Genomic DNA, 16535 nt, shown 5'->3' with positions numbered 1-16535 from the left:
CACATAAGTGGTGATGATGCATCGTATAACACAGAATAACTTAATGTTTTGAGACTTACAGTTAATTTTTGGTAAACAGCAAGTTGCCGAATTTTCTTCACTAAAAGTGTAGAGAAAATATGACAGGTATTTGTAAAAATGACTTGACTGAAATCGATATGCTAAAATTATCGATATGAATATTACTCTGAAGTCTCTTAATTGTTGAGTTTTTGTTTCTTTTCTATTTTGGGCTCAAGAACAACTTTTCATCAACCACTAGCTGAATGAACACAACGTTTAATTGCTTCTTCAAAAGATTGCACCCATGACCCAACTGTTGAGTTCTTTAATTTGGTCAGTTTTTTTTCTTTTTTCTTACAAGTTCCTTCTGCTTTTCTTGTGTGTTTTTTTTTTTTTTTTTTTTTTTTTTTTTTTTTTTTTTTTNTTTCAATTTAAAATGCCTAAGTCCAATTCGGAAGCCCGATAAGAAAATAAATTACAAACTCATAGTTAAAATAGAACCAAATGTTGAACCAGTTGTTGAAAATGAACCAGACTATCGGTTGAGAATAACCGCCTCAAACCAGTCTCCATTATTTTTCTGGAGACAGATGAAAAGCCAGACCTGAATCACGACAAAAAATTAGGTTTGTGAAGTTGTTTGTATCGCCGTTCCTCTTCCTGAGAACCACAAGTGTAAGAGAGAGAGATTGTTCCAAGTTGCTTTTCTTGTGTTCTCATTAGATTTAAGAATGTGGGTCAGGCTTTGTCTTTAAGACAATATCAGCATGAAGTTAAACACTAAAAAAGATAGTAGTATAATCTAGGAATAAGATCTAACGAAAACCAATAATAGTATAAAAATACATCAATGCATCAGAGTTTCCAACAAGATTCGGTTGCTATAATATTAACACTCGGTTAATATAACATTAACACTCATTTGAATTGTTATTTTTTAAACTATTAAAGCTTATTTGTTAGGTTAACCAGTTTAACACTGCGTCAAATCCTCTAATCTTGTTTAAAGTAACGGTAAAATTTTTACCGTAAAAACATTGTTGACGTCAAACAAAACGGTAAAAGAAAATTGAAAAAGTAATGACGACGAGTCATATAAGGTCAAAGAAACCATTCAAGTTTTTAGGAAAACCGCTAACACTTTTTTATTTTTATTGGAATCTTCGACTTTTTTGAAATTCCAATTACCCTTACAAAACTACCCTTACTTTTCAGAAGTAATTACATTGTTTGTCCCAATGAATAAATTTGGAGTAACCCTTTATTGTTTCCACCGAGACGAAACCGACATTGCACCAGTTCAAACTTGGTGGTGTTACTGTAATTAAATGCTAAAACAGAGCTTTTGTGTGGACACGAACTTCGAAAGTGTCCTTTTTTAAAATTTCCTTTTTTTTTTTTTGTCCATTAAAGCGGTGCTAAAAAAAGGAAGATAAAGAAGAAAACCACAAAAAACATTCATTCAGGGCTCATGTGTCTCCTCCCTTTCTCTCTCTCTCTCTCTCTCTCTCTCTTCCACTTTGCGTACTTAGCAGCTAAGTAGAGCTTAAAGTTTGTGGCTGCTTTGCTCCGTCACCGTCATTGTTAGGGTTTCTGGATCTCTCTCTCTGTAAGATTCTTTCAATGTCGCATCTCTTTTCACTATTGATTTTAATATGCTCTGTGTATATGTAATGAGTTTTTGTTTGTTTCAAGGAGGAGGCTGAGGAAACCTTTTAAACGGCTTGACCTGGAGGTTTTAGGGTAGGGAGAAAAATGTCTGCCTCGAGAGGAGGAGGTCCTGATCAAGGACCGTCACAGCCTCAGCAGCGGCGGATCGTACGAACTCAGACTGCTGGTAATCTTGGAGAGTCATTCGATAGTGAAGTTGTTCCTTCATCCCTTGTTGAGATTGCCCCCATTCTTCGTGTTGCTAATGAGGTTGAATCTAGTAACCCTAGGGTTGCTTATCTCTGTAAGTTCTTTACGAATACCCCTTTTTCCCCATTCTTTTGCTATGTAATTTGTTTGTTTATCTATCTGATTTTGGTTCTGCTTCTCTCCCTTAGGTCGGTTTTATGCTTTTGAGAAAGCTCATAGATTGGATCCCACCTCCGGTGGAAGAGGTGTTCGGCAGTTTAAGACTGCACTTTTACAGCGTCTTGAAAGAGTGAGCATCCTTATTACTCTGCTTGGTTCCTGCATGTGGTAGATTTGGATAGCTAGCTAGCTACTGATATTTGTAGGAAGTACTCTTGGTTTTTAGTACTGCCCTTTAACAATATGTGCTCTAGCGTTTCTTTAACAATATGTGCTCTTTTGCAGGAACATGATCCAACACTGATGGGCAGGGTTAAGAAAAGTGATGCTCGTGAAATGCAAAGCTTTTATCAACATTACTATAAGAAGTACATTCAAGCTTTGCACAATGCCGCAGATAAGGCTGACCGGTATGTCTAACCTACTTAAAATGTCTTTGTTTCCCACTTTAAGACGCAGATTAAGTGTTTGAGAGCAGCAAATTCCCTAACTGATGCTTTGCGTGCTATTGATTTTCAGTGCTCAGCTGACAAAGGCATACCAAACTGCCAATGTTTTGTTTGAGGTGCTGAAGGCTGTTAATCTGACACAGTCTATTGAGGTTGACCGGGAGGTATTGCAACTTTTTAGTCCTATCTTGTTTTAGTAATTTTACCTTAAAACATTTATCTTTTCCATCTCTTGTGCAATGTGGCAATGAAGTATAATGTTTCCAGATTCTGGAAGCTCAAGATAAGGTCGCAGAAAAGACACAGTTGTATGTCCCCTATAACATCCTACCTCTTGATCCTGATAGTACAAATCAAGCGATTATGAGATATCCTGAGGTTAGTCCTCTTTTTTTTCTACTGTTTTAACATGTTATCAGCAGGTAATGTAATCCTTGCTGCAGATCCAAGCCGCTGTTCTTGCTCTCCGCAACACTAGAGGTCTTCCATGGCCAGAAGGTCACAAGAAAAAGAAAGATGAAGACATGCTTGATTGGCTTCTAGAAATGTTTGGATTTCAGGTAATTTTTCTAGTTCTGTGATGCTTCCAATTTCAGTAAACTTTTGTTAATCTATAGATTCCTGAAAGACAATGCAGCTAATCTTAGGAGCACTCGATCTTGTTACTTGCTCACATGCATTTATTCATATGTTGTTGCTACGGTTCTGCAGAAAGACAATGTGGCTAATCAAAGGGAGCATCTGATCTTGTTACTTGCTAATGTACATATAAGACAATTTCCTAAGCCTGATCAGCAGCCAAAGGTTTGTACCTTAATTTTACCACTGTTGGAAGACCACTTTTATATAGGTTTGGTGTGTTCATGCATATTTTTTTTTTGTCTTATCTCAATTCACTTTTCCTTTTCCAACTGAGGAGGTTTCTTTGCAGTACGGTTTTTTCTATGAAATAGATATGTAACTGTATATTACTATGACTATAATATTTGATACATGTACTATCAATTTGTCCTTTTGTTTGTTCTCATTGTGACAACCCAATGTGCTCTCACAGTTAGATGATCAAGCATTGACAGAAGTGATGAAAAAGCTTTTCAAGAACTATAAGAAATGGTGCAAATACCTTGGTCGAAAGAGTAGTCTTTGGTAAGGGAATTGTTGACACCTTTACTCGATTCTGTATACTCTCTGCAATGTAGCTAAGAATATGAACATAAAAATAAATTTTAGGAACTGACTCGAAAGAAATATTATATTCAGAAGCAGTAGAGGGTGTCTGTGTATTCTTCATGAGCAGAATATAAATATCTTGTTTGTGGCTAAATATTTATGCAAATTCAAATTCTGGTGTCGAGAATCTTTTTCAATGTATGCTCTGCTTGTATATTTATGCAAATTCAAATTCTGGTGTCGAGAATCTTTTTCAATGTATGCTCTGCTTGTAGGTTGCCAACTATACAGCAGGAAATGCAACAGCGCAAGCTATTGTATATGGCCCTGTATCTTCTAATTTGGGGTGAAGCAGCGAACTTGAGATTCATGCCAGAGTGTCTCTGCTACATTTATCATCATGTATGTTTCAGTTTGCAAGTCTTCCATACTTTGTGCGTGATTCTTGTTTTTAATACTTGTTCGCCAGTGCTAATATTATGGTTTACTGTCATTCTTTATCATTGAAAGTTTATATCTTCAAAGTTTATATTTCTGCCAAGAAGCTATAACTTGCAAGCACAATAATATTTGCACAACAATAATATTAGGGGAAAACATGTGTATCTGTGCTCGAGTTGATGTATTTCTGATGAGAAAATGTCAATTGATATTGTTTAGACATTAGAATTTTATTAGAATACAGTGATGGTTATAACATGCTTGATTTTGATAATTCACAGATCATTTTTGCTATGCGTTCCTAAATGTGATATATCTATTCTTCCTACTCTATTTCATGCTTTAACAGATGGCATTTGAACTCTATGGTATGCTGGCTGGGAATGTTAGTCCTATGACTGGGGAAAATGTGAAGCCAGCTTATGGAGGTGAGGAAGATGCATTCTTGAGGAAAGTTGTGACTCCAATTTATGAAGTGATTCAGATGGTATGGCTTAAACTTCGAGCATTTTCTTTTGCTTTCAGTATTTTTTTTTTTTGCTTACTTACGTAATTGTACCATTCACAGGAGGCTCAAAGAAGCAAAAAAGGGAAGTCTAAGCACTCTCAGTGGAGGAACTACGATGATATAAATGAATACTTTTGGTAATATATATACCTAGCTGCTTTCACACAATCGTAAAGATCCTCATAAGTGGTTTTTATGACTAATTAAATATGCTTCTTACATTGCAGGTCAGTTGATTGTTTTCGGTTAGGTTGGCCAATGCGAGCTGATGCTGATTTCTTTTGCCTGCCTGTTGCTGTACTCAATACAGAAATAGACGGGGTACATAATAGCTACACATCTTCTCTCTTCTTATCTACATTTATTTTTCGTACGGGAATCTGTTACTCCGATCTAGTTTCAGGTGGTGTGGTTTTAAATACTAGGAACTCTAATCTCTTCCTGCTGACTTTTGTCTATCAGATGATGTCTCCCACTCACTGCCATTTTTTTTTCCTGTTTTTGTTATCATATATCACAGGATAACAGCAAGCCTACTGTTGCCAAGGATAGATGGGTGGGGAAAGTTAATTTTGTTGAGATTCGTTCCTTCTGGCATGTCTTCAGAAGTTTCGATCGAATGTGGAGCTTCTATATTTTGTGCCTTCAGGTATTACTATCTTCCATTTTTCACTGCCTCTCTTTGGAGCTGATGTATTCAAAAAATGCATATTTTCACAAACAATGACTTTGATGATGATATTTGGAAGGCAATGATTATTATGGCTTGGGATGGCGGAGATCCAAGTTCAGTCTTTGGGGCTGCTGTATTCAAGAAAGTTCTGAGCGTGTTTATCACAGCTGCAATAATGAAGCTTGGACAAGGTTGGTTAATGTCATTGTTCAATACTTTCATAAGTTTACTTGAGTGACGAAAGCTCATCTTCTAGAACTATTTCTGCAGCTGTTCTTGATGTGATCCTTAATTTCAAAGCTCATCGAAGCATGACACTACATGTTAAACTACGATACATTCTGAAAGTCATCTCTGCTGCTGCCTGGGTTATTATTCTGCCAGTTACTTACGCCTACAGTTGGAAAGATCCTCCAGCATTTGCAAGAACTATCAAGAGTTGGTTTGGGAATGCCATGCACTCACCTTCACTATTTATAATAGCTGTTGTTTTCTATCTGTCGCCTAATCTGCTCGCGGGTGTAATGTTTCTTTTCCCTCTGCTACGACGGTTTCTCGAGAGGTCCAACTACAGAATTGTAATGCTAATGATGTGGTGGTCTCAGGTACTTCACCTCTTCACTCAGTTTGTGTTCTTGCAAGAAAAACTAATGACAAAAAACAAAATTCATAATGTGATTTGTTGCTGATGTGACTATTATCAACCTTTTTTTTTTTACCTCGCAGCCTAGACTCTATGTTGGCAGAGGAATGCACGAGAGCGCATTTTCCCTCTTCAAGTAGGGTTCTCTTTGTGACATATGCATCATTGGATTTTAGTTATTGGCAAGCCTGAGTCCTCTATTCACTAATGTCTCTTTATCTTTCTCTTGCGTAGATATACCGTGTTCTGGGTGTTGCTTATCGCAACAAAGCTGGCATTCAGTTACTATATTGAGGTATTTGTTTCTTGTATCTAGTTTCTGGTAATTATTGACTTCATGATGTGGACATGGAAACAATAGTTTTGGGTATACCATGATTGCTACAATTTTTGGAGTCTGATAAATTGGCATTGCTCGCAGATCAAGCCTTTAGTTGCCCCAACACATGACATTATGAAGGCCCGTGTGACTAATTTTCAGTGGCATGAGTTCTTTCCTCGTGGTAATGCATTTTTCACATACACTACATGATTACTGCAATGAATATTTATTATTTCTCTCTCTCTCACCATTTCTACTTAATGTGTGCAGCCAAAAACAATATTGGTGTCGTTATCGCCCTCTGGGCCCCTATTATTCTGGTAAGCGTGCTCAAGTCGGACATGTCTCCATGTCCTCTCCTGCTTTTTGCTGTTGCTAATTTTGATCTCTGCTCCATCTTGCTGCAGGTATATTTTATGGATAGTCAGATTTGGTATGCCATATTTTCCACAATATTTGGAGGTATTTACGGTGCATTCCGCCGCCTTGGAGAGGTATGCTGTTTCAAGATAATCTAACTGAAGATGAGTTAGTTTTTTACATTGAACTTGAGGTTTCCCTTGTAATTGTCACTGATGATCCCTAAATCCTTACCTTTTTCATTTGTTACAGATTCGTACACTGGGAATGCTTAGATCACGGTTTGAATCACTGCCTGGAGCTTTTAATGACCGCTTAATTCCAGATGGAACGAACCAGCAAAAGAAGAAAGGATTAAGGGCAACTTTATCTCATAACTTTACGGAGGATAAGGTTCGTTGAACCCAAATGAACTGCTATGATGTACGATTCTTCTCATTGACTGCTTGTACTGAAAGCTTACTTACTCACAGGTACCTGTTAACAAGGAGAAAGAGGCTGCAAGATTTGCACAGTTGTGGAACACAATAATCAGTAGTTTTAGAGAGGAAGATCTTATAAATGATAGGTAAGTTTTATTTGTATGTCACATATCTAGCTACACTAGACTGTGGACCTCAAAATTTTGAACTAACGGTTTTACATTTGGACTGTTCATAGGGAGATGGATCTGTTGCTTGTTCCATATTGGGCCGACCGTGCTTTGGATCTCATACAGTGGCCTCCCTTCTTATTGGCTAGCAAGGTTTGTTCTTACAGGAAAATACATCATAATTAATCTGTAGGATTCTCTGATATATGATATTTGGCTGTAGATACCAATAGCATTGGATATGGCAAAAGACAGTAATGGGAAGGACAGGGAACTCAAGAAGAGGATTGAGAGTGACACTTACATGAAATGTGCTGTCCGTGAGTGCTATGCTTCATTCAAGAATATCATAAAATATGTGGTTCAGGGAAACCGTGAAAAAGAGTAAGTTTCGTTAAGTTATTGGAACCATAGCGTCTGAGTACTTGCTTTTGTTTTTACATATCTATTTCTGATTTTGATAATTGCAAGTTTGCAACATATACTATATTATGGCCAACTTATATCTTTGGTATTCAGGGTGATAGAGATCATATTTAAAGAGGTTGACAAACATATGGATACTGGGGATTTGATTCAAGAATACAAGATGAGTGCTCTTCCTAGCCTCTATGATCACTTTGTCAAGCTGATAAAATATCTGGTAAATTCTCTCTTCCTGCGGTACTGTTTCTTTTTAATTTGTTTAAATTTTTACACAAATTTTTTTCATATGGTCCAATATCTTCGTTTTCTTATCCCTTGTAGCTAGACAATAAGGAGGAAGATAGAGATCACGTTGTAATTCTCTTCCAAGACATGCTGGAAGTTGTAACAAGAGACATTATGATGGAGGATTACAATATATCGAGGTTGGCAACTTTCTATCACAATATCTCTGTAGCTTGGTTAATCAAAATCTTATATCTCTAGTTGTCTCTGTAGCTTGGTAGATTCGAGTCATGGTGGCACTTGGCATGGGGGAATGATCCCTCTTGAACAACAATATCAGCTCTTTGCATCCTCAGGTGCCATTAAATTTCCTATTGAACCAGTTACAGAAGCTTGGAAAGAGAAGGTAATGCCACACTGGGTTATATTTAAGTTCTAATTCTTCAGTCTTCATATGAGTTGCTCTCAAAAGTTAAATGCCTGTATGTGCAGATCAAACGAATATACCTTCTGTTGACTACTAAAGAGTCTGCTATGGATGTCCCCTCTAACTTAGAAGCAAGAAGACGGATGTCTTTCTTCTCAAATTCATTGTTCATGGACATGCCTATGGCACCTAAAGTTCGCAATATGCTATCATTTTCGTAAGCCTTTCTGTATTTAGTTTTAGTTCACCACTTTGAATTTAGATGCTCAGTTTGATTGATTCTTCTCCTAAATTTCCAGTTAAATATATATTGTGTGGAGTTGATAGTTCCCTCAAGTTTGTCCCTTAGAGCATACTTATTGCACATACCACCGCTTGGGGTGTCAAGAAAAATAATTAATAATATTTTAATTGAATTAAATTATTTTATTATTTTTTAATTTATACAACCAATCATATGAAAACACATGTGGCAGATTCAGTGTCTATAAGAATCTGGGCAGAGACACTAGTGTTTCTTCTCTCCACCTTTTTGTCATTTTTTTATTTTATTTTTTGTTCTCATCCTTGGTCGAGTATGTGCAATAATCTTGCTCTTATGATGACAAATATAATATTTAGAACTGTTATATCAAATCTAATACTTATTTGATTGAGTATGACTGCTTTGTAGTTTTCCGTTACTGTACTGGCTGGGTAAAGTTTGTTATGTATAATGATTTGCTTTTATTGAAGTGTTTTGTAACTAAACTGGTTGGGTTTTTCTCTTTGCTATTCTTATTGTAGTGTTTTGACTCCATATTACACGGAAGAGGTCCTCTTCTCCTTGCGTGACCTGGAAACGCCAAATGAAGATGGGGTTTCAATCATATTTTACCTACAGAAGATTTTTCCAGGTGATTTTTGTTTATATGCTGTTACCTGTAGCCTAAATTCTTGATTTACGTCTTGAATCGGACCTCTTATCTTTAGATGAATGGAACAATTTTCTGGAGCGGGTGAAATGCGCAAGTGAAGAAGAACTTAAGGAGTCAGATGAATTAGAAGAGGAACTTCGTTTATGGGCTTCATATAGGGGTCAGACTCTGACAAGAACTGGTATGCGCTTTTGGTTATCTTTCTTTCCAGTGAAAAATTAAGATGGATATAATGGAAACCGTTTGTTAATCTTTTGATATTTTTGCAGTAAGAGGAATGATGTATTATCGAAAAGCATTGGAGCTTCAGGCATTCTTAGACATGGCTATGCACGAAGGTAATCTTCTCTAATTTATATTATATGGCTAAGGGCATAAATAAATTCATGCAACTGATTGTTGGTGCTGACTCTTTCTTAAATTTGCTTCTTTAGATTTGATGGAAGGTTACAAGGCTGTAGAACTAAATTCAGAGAACAATTCAAGAGGTGAAAGATCACTCTGGGCACAGTGCCAAGCTGTTGCTGACATGAAATTTACATATGTTGTATCATGTCAACAATATGGTATCCATAAACGATCTGGTGATCCTCGTGCGCAAGATATATTGAGGCTTATGACAAGGTGTGCAGAACAATCCTATTTTGTTGTCTTTTGTGTTATAACTTGTTTGAACTTATGGCTTTGCTTACAATTGGCAGATACCCTTCTCTCCGCGTTGCATACATTGATGAGGTGGAAGAACCAGTGAAAGACCAGTCAAAGAAAGGGAACCAGAAAGTGTATTATTCTGTGTTGGTAAAGGTGCCTAAGTCAACTGATCATTCTAGCCTAGCACAGAATTTGGATCAGGTAAGACAAAGCAATCGAACACTTGTGTCAAGTTGTAGATTCTGCAATTTATTATGCCGTTCAATGTATTGGTGTAAGATAAGCCCGTCCAGAAGGTGCTGCTAATGCTGAAATTTTTACTGACTGTCTTAGTAAAAGCTGATAATGTTATCGTATAAAAGGTTTAGTTAAATGGCAACCTCATGTCATACACCTTTGTTTTGTCTCGATTCTTACATGGATGTGTATACTAAAATTTCTCTGCCTTCTAGGTTATCTATAGGATTAAGCTTCCTGGACCTGCTATTCTTGGAGAGGGAAAGCCAGAAAACCAAAATCATGCTATCATTTTTTCTCGTGGAGAAGGTTTACAGACAATTGATATGAATCAGGTATGCACTTGTTCTTCTTCTATTTTTAACACTTGATTTTTATGAAACTGCAAAGATAGAGTACAAAAGCCACCGAGTTTGTAAAACTCCTGGAGACAAAGATGCCATTTTTATTATTAAGTTCCTTATGTTGCCATTTGTATTCAGGATAATTACATGGAAGAAGCGTTAAAAATGAGGAATTTGCTCCAAGAATTTCTTACAAAGCATGATGGTGTTCGCTATCCATCCATTCTTGGACTTAGGGAACATATATTTACTGGATCGTGAGTCTTTAAGCATTGTCATCTATCTTACGGATTTCTTCTTAAGCTCAATAAATTTGGTAATCTCTAACAACAATTGGTGTTGGCACTTCGCAGCGTTTCCTCTCTTGCTTGGTTCATGTCAAATCAAGAGACTAGTTTTGTTACCATTGGTCAGAGATTACTGGCAAACCCTTTGAGGTAAGTGTGTTTTCTGATATCAACTGTAACGATGATTACACATGATTTATTTGTTATCATTCCCAAATCAAAATTCATTGTTGTTTTGCTCCTATATAGGGTTCGTTTCCATTATGGTCATCCAGATGTGTTTGATAGACTGTTTCATCTAACAAGAGGTGGTGTTAGCAAAGCATCCAAGGTTATCAACCTCAGTGAAGACATATTTGCAGGTATATTCTACTCTTGCGTAAGACTATCTGTTTCTCTCATCGACTCTTAAGTGAAGTCCTCGCTGATGGATTTCTACTTTTTTGTATCGAGCAGGGTTCAATTCTACACTTCGTGAAGGAAATGTTACCCATCATGAATACATACAAGTTGGTAAAGGAAGAGATGTCGGTCTAAATCAGATCTCTATGTTTGAGGCCAAGATTGCTAACGGAAATGGAGAGCAGACATTAAGTCGGGATATTTACAGGCTTGGACACCGTTTTGACTTTTTCCGGATGATGTCATGTTACTTCACCACTGTTGGCTTTTACTTCAGCACCCTGGTATGATTTCGTTCTGTTTTTGTTAAGGCAACTTTCACACAGGTAGTTCGGATCTGATTCATTTTCTACTATTTTCACAGATCACTGTTCTCACTGTCTATATCTTCCTTTATGGACGTCTCTATCTTGTTTTGAGTGGGCTTGAACAAGGTTTAAGTACACAGAAAGGCATCCGAGACAATACACCTTTGCAAATAGCTCTTGCTTCACAGTCATTTGTTCAGATTGGTGTCCTGATGGCTTTACCTATGCTTATGGAAATTGGATTAGAGAGGGGTTTTAGGACTGCCTTGAGTGAATTTGTGCTGATGCAGCTTCAGTTAGCTCCTGTGTTCTTTACGTTTTCTCTTGGGACAAAGACTCACTACTATGGAAGGACGTTACTTCATGGTGGTGCCAAGTACAGGTCCACAGGGAGAGGGTTTGTCGTCTTTCACGCTAAATTTGCTGATAATTACAGACTCTATTCCCGGAGCCATTTTGTAAAAGGGCTTGAGATGATGCTGCTGCTCGTTGTGTATCAAATTTTCGGAAGTGCTTACAGAGGCGTCCTTGCATATCTTTTGATTACCATATCTATGTGGTTCATGGTCGGGACTTGGCTTTTTGCTCCTTTCCTATTCAATCCTTCTGGTTTTGAATGGCAAAAAATTGTTGATGATTGGACTGATTGGAATAAATGGATAAACAACATTGGGGGTATTGGTGTTCCGGCAGAAAAAAGTTGGGAATCGTGGTGGGAGGAAGAGCAAGAACATCTCCGACACTCTGGAAAGCGTGGTATAATTGTTGAGATTTTGTTGGCCCTGCGCTTCTTTATCTATCAATATGGGCTTGTCTATCATCTCACGATTACAGAGAGGACTAAAAACTTTCTGGTATGTAACATTTGTGTTAGCTCTTGATATTGATATTGATATTCTCTTATTCAATCACTAAATCTCTTCTCTATTCAGGTTTATGGAGTATCATGGCTGGTGATTTTCTTGATACTGTTTGTGATGAAGGTGGGTTTACTTGACATATCAACTTCTTGTTAATGTCTCTAACATATTGGTCAATGATCATTTATCTTTGTTGCTTGCTTTCCTCAGACTGTTTCGGTTGGAAGGCGAAAATTTAGTGCGAGTTTTCAGCTGATGTTCCGGTTGATAAAGGGGCTAATATTCATGACATTTATCGCAATTATTGTGATATTGATCACACTGGCTCACATGACGATACAAGACATAATTGTGTGTATCCTTGCCTTTATGCCCACAGGTTGGGGGATGCTCTTGGTAAGTAAAAGAAGAAGAAAAAGCTTTTTGTTGATAAGTCTTATTTGAAAGATGTGATGTGTTTGTTTTGGAATAGAAAGAAGATAACAAGTTATGTGTGTGTTTGTGTGTTGCAGATTGCGCAAGCGTGTAAGCCGGTGGTTCATAGAGCAGGATTCTGGGGATCAGTGAGGACACTGGCTCGTGGTTACGAGATAGTAATGGGACTGTTGCTGTTCACGCCAGTGGCGTTCTTGGCATGGTTTCCATTTGTGTCGGAGTTCCAAACGCGTATGCTCTTTAATCAAGCTTTCAGTAGAGGTCTTCAGATCTCTCGTATCCTTGGAGGACACAGGAAAGACCGCTCTTCTCGAAACAAGGAATGATTCATCTCTTCATTGTGTACTGCAGCGCGATGTTAATTTATCCGTCTTTTGAATCTTCTTGTTGGTACAAGTAGCGACTCTTATGGATTTACTAGTGTTAGTTAAATGTAATTTAGTTTTCGCCCTTATCGCGCGCTTAGGTAAACATTGTAGTACTCGTCCGTCTATTAGACGTAATGTATCATGTAGTGACTGTTTAATCTATTCAGATCATCCAATCCAAATCAATATTATTCTTCGGTTAGGTTACTCGTAATTTCAAATTTTTGTTTTAGGAAAAACTCATTGACCCAATACAACATTCAATCCATGAAATCATCAAGTAAGAGCAGAGAAGAACGATTTGAAGATGACAGAGCAAAGCTTTTTTCAATAATGGGCCGAAAAGGAAAGCCCACAATGGAAAAACCCGATTTGCCTTGCTTTGTTTCGGCGAAATCCAAAAAAAATGGCGGGAGATTGGCAAAAGAAACGTGGCGGCCACAAGAGGGCTCCACGAGACATATGTACGAGGAGGATGATGATGATGAGTTTTTGTTTTGTCTGGCTCGTTCCAGCTCCAGCCTGTAAACGGTAACCTCTGTGTCTGTACAGATTAAAGCTAATCCCTATAATACATAAAGACAACGAAATGACTGATTTGCCCGTCAAAGCTGTGAAAAAACGAGGGCAAAACCGGGAGTTTCTTCTTATTAGACGACGACGACAGCTCTCGTCGTCATCACTCTTTTCTCGACTCTTTTTTACCACAAGCAAAGAGGTTTTTGTTTATTGAAATGGCGGCGATGAAATACATAATAGTCATCATCCTTCTTCTTTCGTCAACACTACTTGCTCACTCTTCTTCTACGAGATGTAAGTCATTTACATTTTTCTACAAACATCCTCGTCTTCCTTCATTGTTTGGTTATATATAAACATGATGAAACATTGGATCCTCTCTGTTTTTTTTTTGTTTTGTGCCTAGCTTTCTTCTGGTTAGGAGAAACACAAGATATGAAAGCCACGAAAAAGGTAATCTTTTTCTTACAAAGCGACTGTTTTTTAAGTGATGAATGAACAATGGTTTTTCAAAAAAGAAAGAAACTTTTTTTTTTTTGTTTTCTAGCTTTGCATTTTGATAATCAATCTGTATTCATGATTTTGAAGCAAGATTGATTGATTGATTGATTTGTTTGGAAAACAGGAGAAGGAGATAGATGGAGGAACAGCTAATGAAGTTGAAGAAAGACAAGTTCCCACCGGATCCGACCCTCTCCATCATAACCACATTCCTTTTACTCCATAGAGAGATTCATTCATTCCTCCTTTTATTTATTTGTTCTTCTGTTTCACATTCATGTTGACATATTAGTTTGTAACAGCTTTCACATTCCAGTTTTCAATTTTGTTTATCCGAATGTTAATCCCTTTTGATTTCAGGTAAAAACTGATTAACTTAATTTAGTCTATAGAATTTCATTTGTTAGCACTTATAAAGCATTCTCCTCACTCATATTACTATTATACAAATTATGTGTATAATATATTCTAGTGTATTGTAAAATACAGATTTTGCGGAAGGAAAAATGTACTTGAAACTGATATATAGATCAGTCTTGACTGACCATATAGATGAAGTGACAAACGTAAACACATCCTGTAGTGAGTTGGTTCTCAAGATGGAAGCATGTGTTACCTCACTATGACAATATATATGGGCTTAGAGTATTTTAACTTTTTAAAGTTGGTATCAAATTACATAATTATAAAATGGACATTTGTATTCTAAACGAAACTTGGCAAAATCGATTGTTTGGATGGGATTGATTGGTGTCTAAGGGTTTTTGTACTATTTCGTGACTGCATATTTATTTATTGATGCTAGATACTGTTCAGTGACCTTAGTTTGGGCATCGACCACTACTTGTTGAGTTTTGGAGCAACCATATCCCCTTGCATGTTAGAAATGGTTACATCGAGTAGTGACGCTAATTGTTTGAATTAAGACATATATATAGATTCACTTATAGACAGTGGCGGAGCCAAATGGAGGGGTATAGTTGAGAGTTGAGACCCCTGAACCCTTATAAATGTTGTATCCATACTTTGGTACGTAGTTAATATTCTATGGATATGGTTTGGTCATAAACACTAATTTTTTTACTCTAATTTCTCAAACTATAACAATCTTTTGTTTGCCTAAGTTTTCCAATTATCATTTGTCCCTATCTTTTTTTTTGTCAGCAACAATTTGTGTCTCTATCTTTCTCTACAAAGTGCAAACTTTTTTCTATCCATTTATGTATTGGTCCACATCCTTTTTCCTTTATCTCTCTTTCTCTGTAAATTAAACTTTTATAGATATGTATAAACTGTTCTTGCTAAAATTTTAAACTTCAAGGATTTCTTTCTCAAAACAAAATTTATTTCAATTAAAAACTCAATACTAGTATAAATAAATAAATGTATTGAAAACATAAAATTATTAACTTCAAATTGTAACCTTTTTAAATTGATCGCCTTAATTACGTTGTAAATTTAAATATTTGTCCAACTTTAAACCATATGAGGAGTAAAGCTTAATTTTTTACTGTCATGAATCAAATATTTATATATATATATTAGTTTTTAAGCCTGAAAAACAAAAATTATTTATCGTTAAAATAAACATTTTGGTTGATAAATAATAACAATAATAATTATAATTTATCGAAATCGAACCAATGTTTGAAAACATAACTAGTCTTCTTTGGCACGATAAACATAGTATTTTCTTCCTTTGTTAATATCAAATGCTTTGACTCTTTTTTCCTCCCATTAGCTAAATGAAGTAAAATGGAATCATAAACTCCATTGTTAATTACTCTTTTTTTCTTCTTGCATATATATATATATATATACACATGTGTTTGTTTGGGATAATAAACAGTACATTTTTTATTAACATGTGGAGAAGAAGATGGGATAAATCATCAGAAGAATTTGAATATTTTAAGTATTTGTATCAACCGAGATATTAGAAAGCTATCCAGGTTTAAGTGTTCACTATTTAAAACCAGAGAAATGATAGGAGAACAAGAAGTTGTGCGTCAAACACTTGTTCAAGCTCCAAGATATCACGCATAGCAATATGCCTGCATCGTTAGAGGAAAAGCTGTGAAAGTAAGCCACAACTTGGCTCTATTTGGAGCCATGGTTGTTCTAGGTACGATTATGATCATAGTCGGTTGCCGATACATGGGTTTCAAACCGTTCCTCGTAGAAAGACCAAGTCAATGACCGACAAGTCAAAGAAATATGGTCATCTGAGTAAACAAAATATCTTTGTATTTGTGTGAGCTTGCTTTCTCAAACATATGAGTATTTATGTTAGCTTGCTTTCTCAAACCTATGAGTATTTATGTCATAAACACTAATTTTTTAACTCTAATTTCTCAATTCTTTTTTTGTCTGTCTAAGTTTTCCAATCATTTTTACTGTAAAAATCTAAATCATTTTTATTTCTTTTTTTAGTGCAAAAAAACAAAA

The 16535-nt window shown here is 36.3% G+C and overlaps 2 protein-coding genes across 3 annotated transcripts; both read left to right on the top strand.

Moving 5' to 3' along the window:
* On the top strand, positions 1454–13269 carry LOC104705544 (callose synthase 3). 2 transcript variants are annotated; one of them, XM_010421559.2, is made up of 43 exons: positions 1454–1612; positions 1699–1957; positions 2052–2152; positions 2308–2432; positions 2542–2635; positions 2739–2849; positions 2915–3031; positions 3183–3275; positions 3526–3617; positions 3917–4043; positions 4432–4569; positions 4651–4727; positions 4818–4911; positions 5111–5239; positions 5340–5454; positions 5534–5868; positions 5990–6042; positions 6141–6201; positions 6328–6409; positions 6499–6548; positions 6636–6722; positions 6841–6981; positions 7062–7156; positions 7249–7333; positions 7404–7564; positions 7700–7823; positions 7928–8031; positions 8105–8237; positions 8324–8475; positions 9045–9154; positions 9231–9356; positions 9445–9513; positions 9610–9799; positions 9877–10027; positions 10279–10398; positions 10546–10664; positions 10761–10844; positions 10944–11056; positions 11151–11380; positions 11461–12258; positions 12337–12387; positions 12475–12660; positions 12777–13269. In XM_010421559.2, the coding sequence occupies exons 2-43, from the start codon at positions 1759–1761 to the stop codon at positions 13023–13025; spliced, it is 5871 nt and encodes a 1956-aa protein (XP_010419861.1). In that variant the 5' UTR covers positions 1454–1612; positions 1699–1758; the 3' UTR covers positions 13026–13269. The 2 variants fall into 2 exon arrangements, with proteins under 2 accessions (XP_010419861.1, XP_010419862.1); XM_010421560.2 differs by having other exon boundaries at positions 1702–1957; positions 12777–13151.
* On the top strand, positions 13768–14442 carry LOC104705543 (CLAVATA3/ESR (CLE)-related protein 40). The gene is made up of 3 exons (XM_010421558.1): positions 13768–13880; positions 13993–14039; positions 14212–14442. The coding sequence occupies exons 1-3, from the start codon at positions 13802–13804 to the stop codon at positions 14311–14313; spliced, it is 228 nt and encodes a 75-aa protein (XP_010419860.1). The 5' UTR covers positions 13768–13801; the 3' UTR covers positions 14314–14442.

Source organism: Camelina sativa, chromosome 8 (assembly GCF_000633955.1).
Source record: "Camelina sativa cultivar DH55 chromosome 8, Cs, whole genome shotgun sequence".
In the NCBI taxonomy this organism is placed as follows: domain Eukaryota; kingdom Viridiplantae; phylum Streptophyta; class Magnoliopsida; order Brassicales; family Brassicaceae; genus Camelina; species Camelina sativa.
Note: the sequence above shows the minus strand (reverse complement) of the source record. Positions and strands in the feature narration are given on the sequence as shown.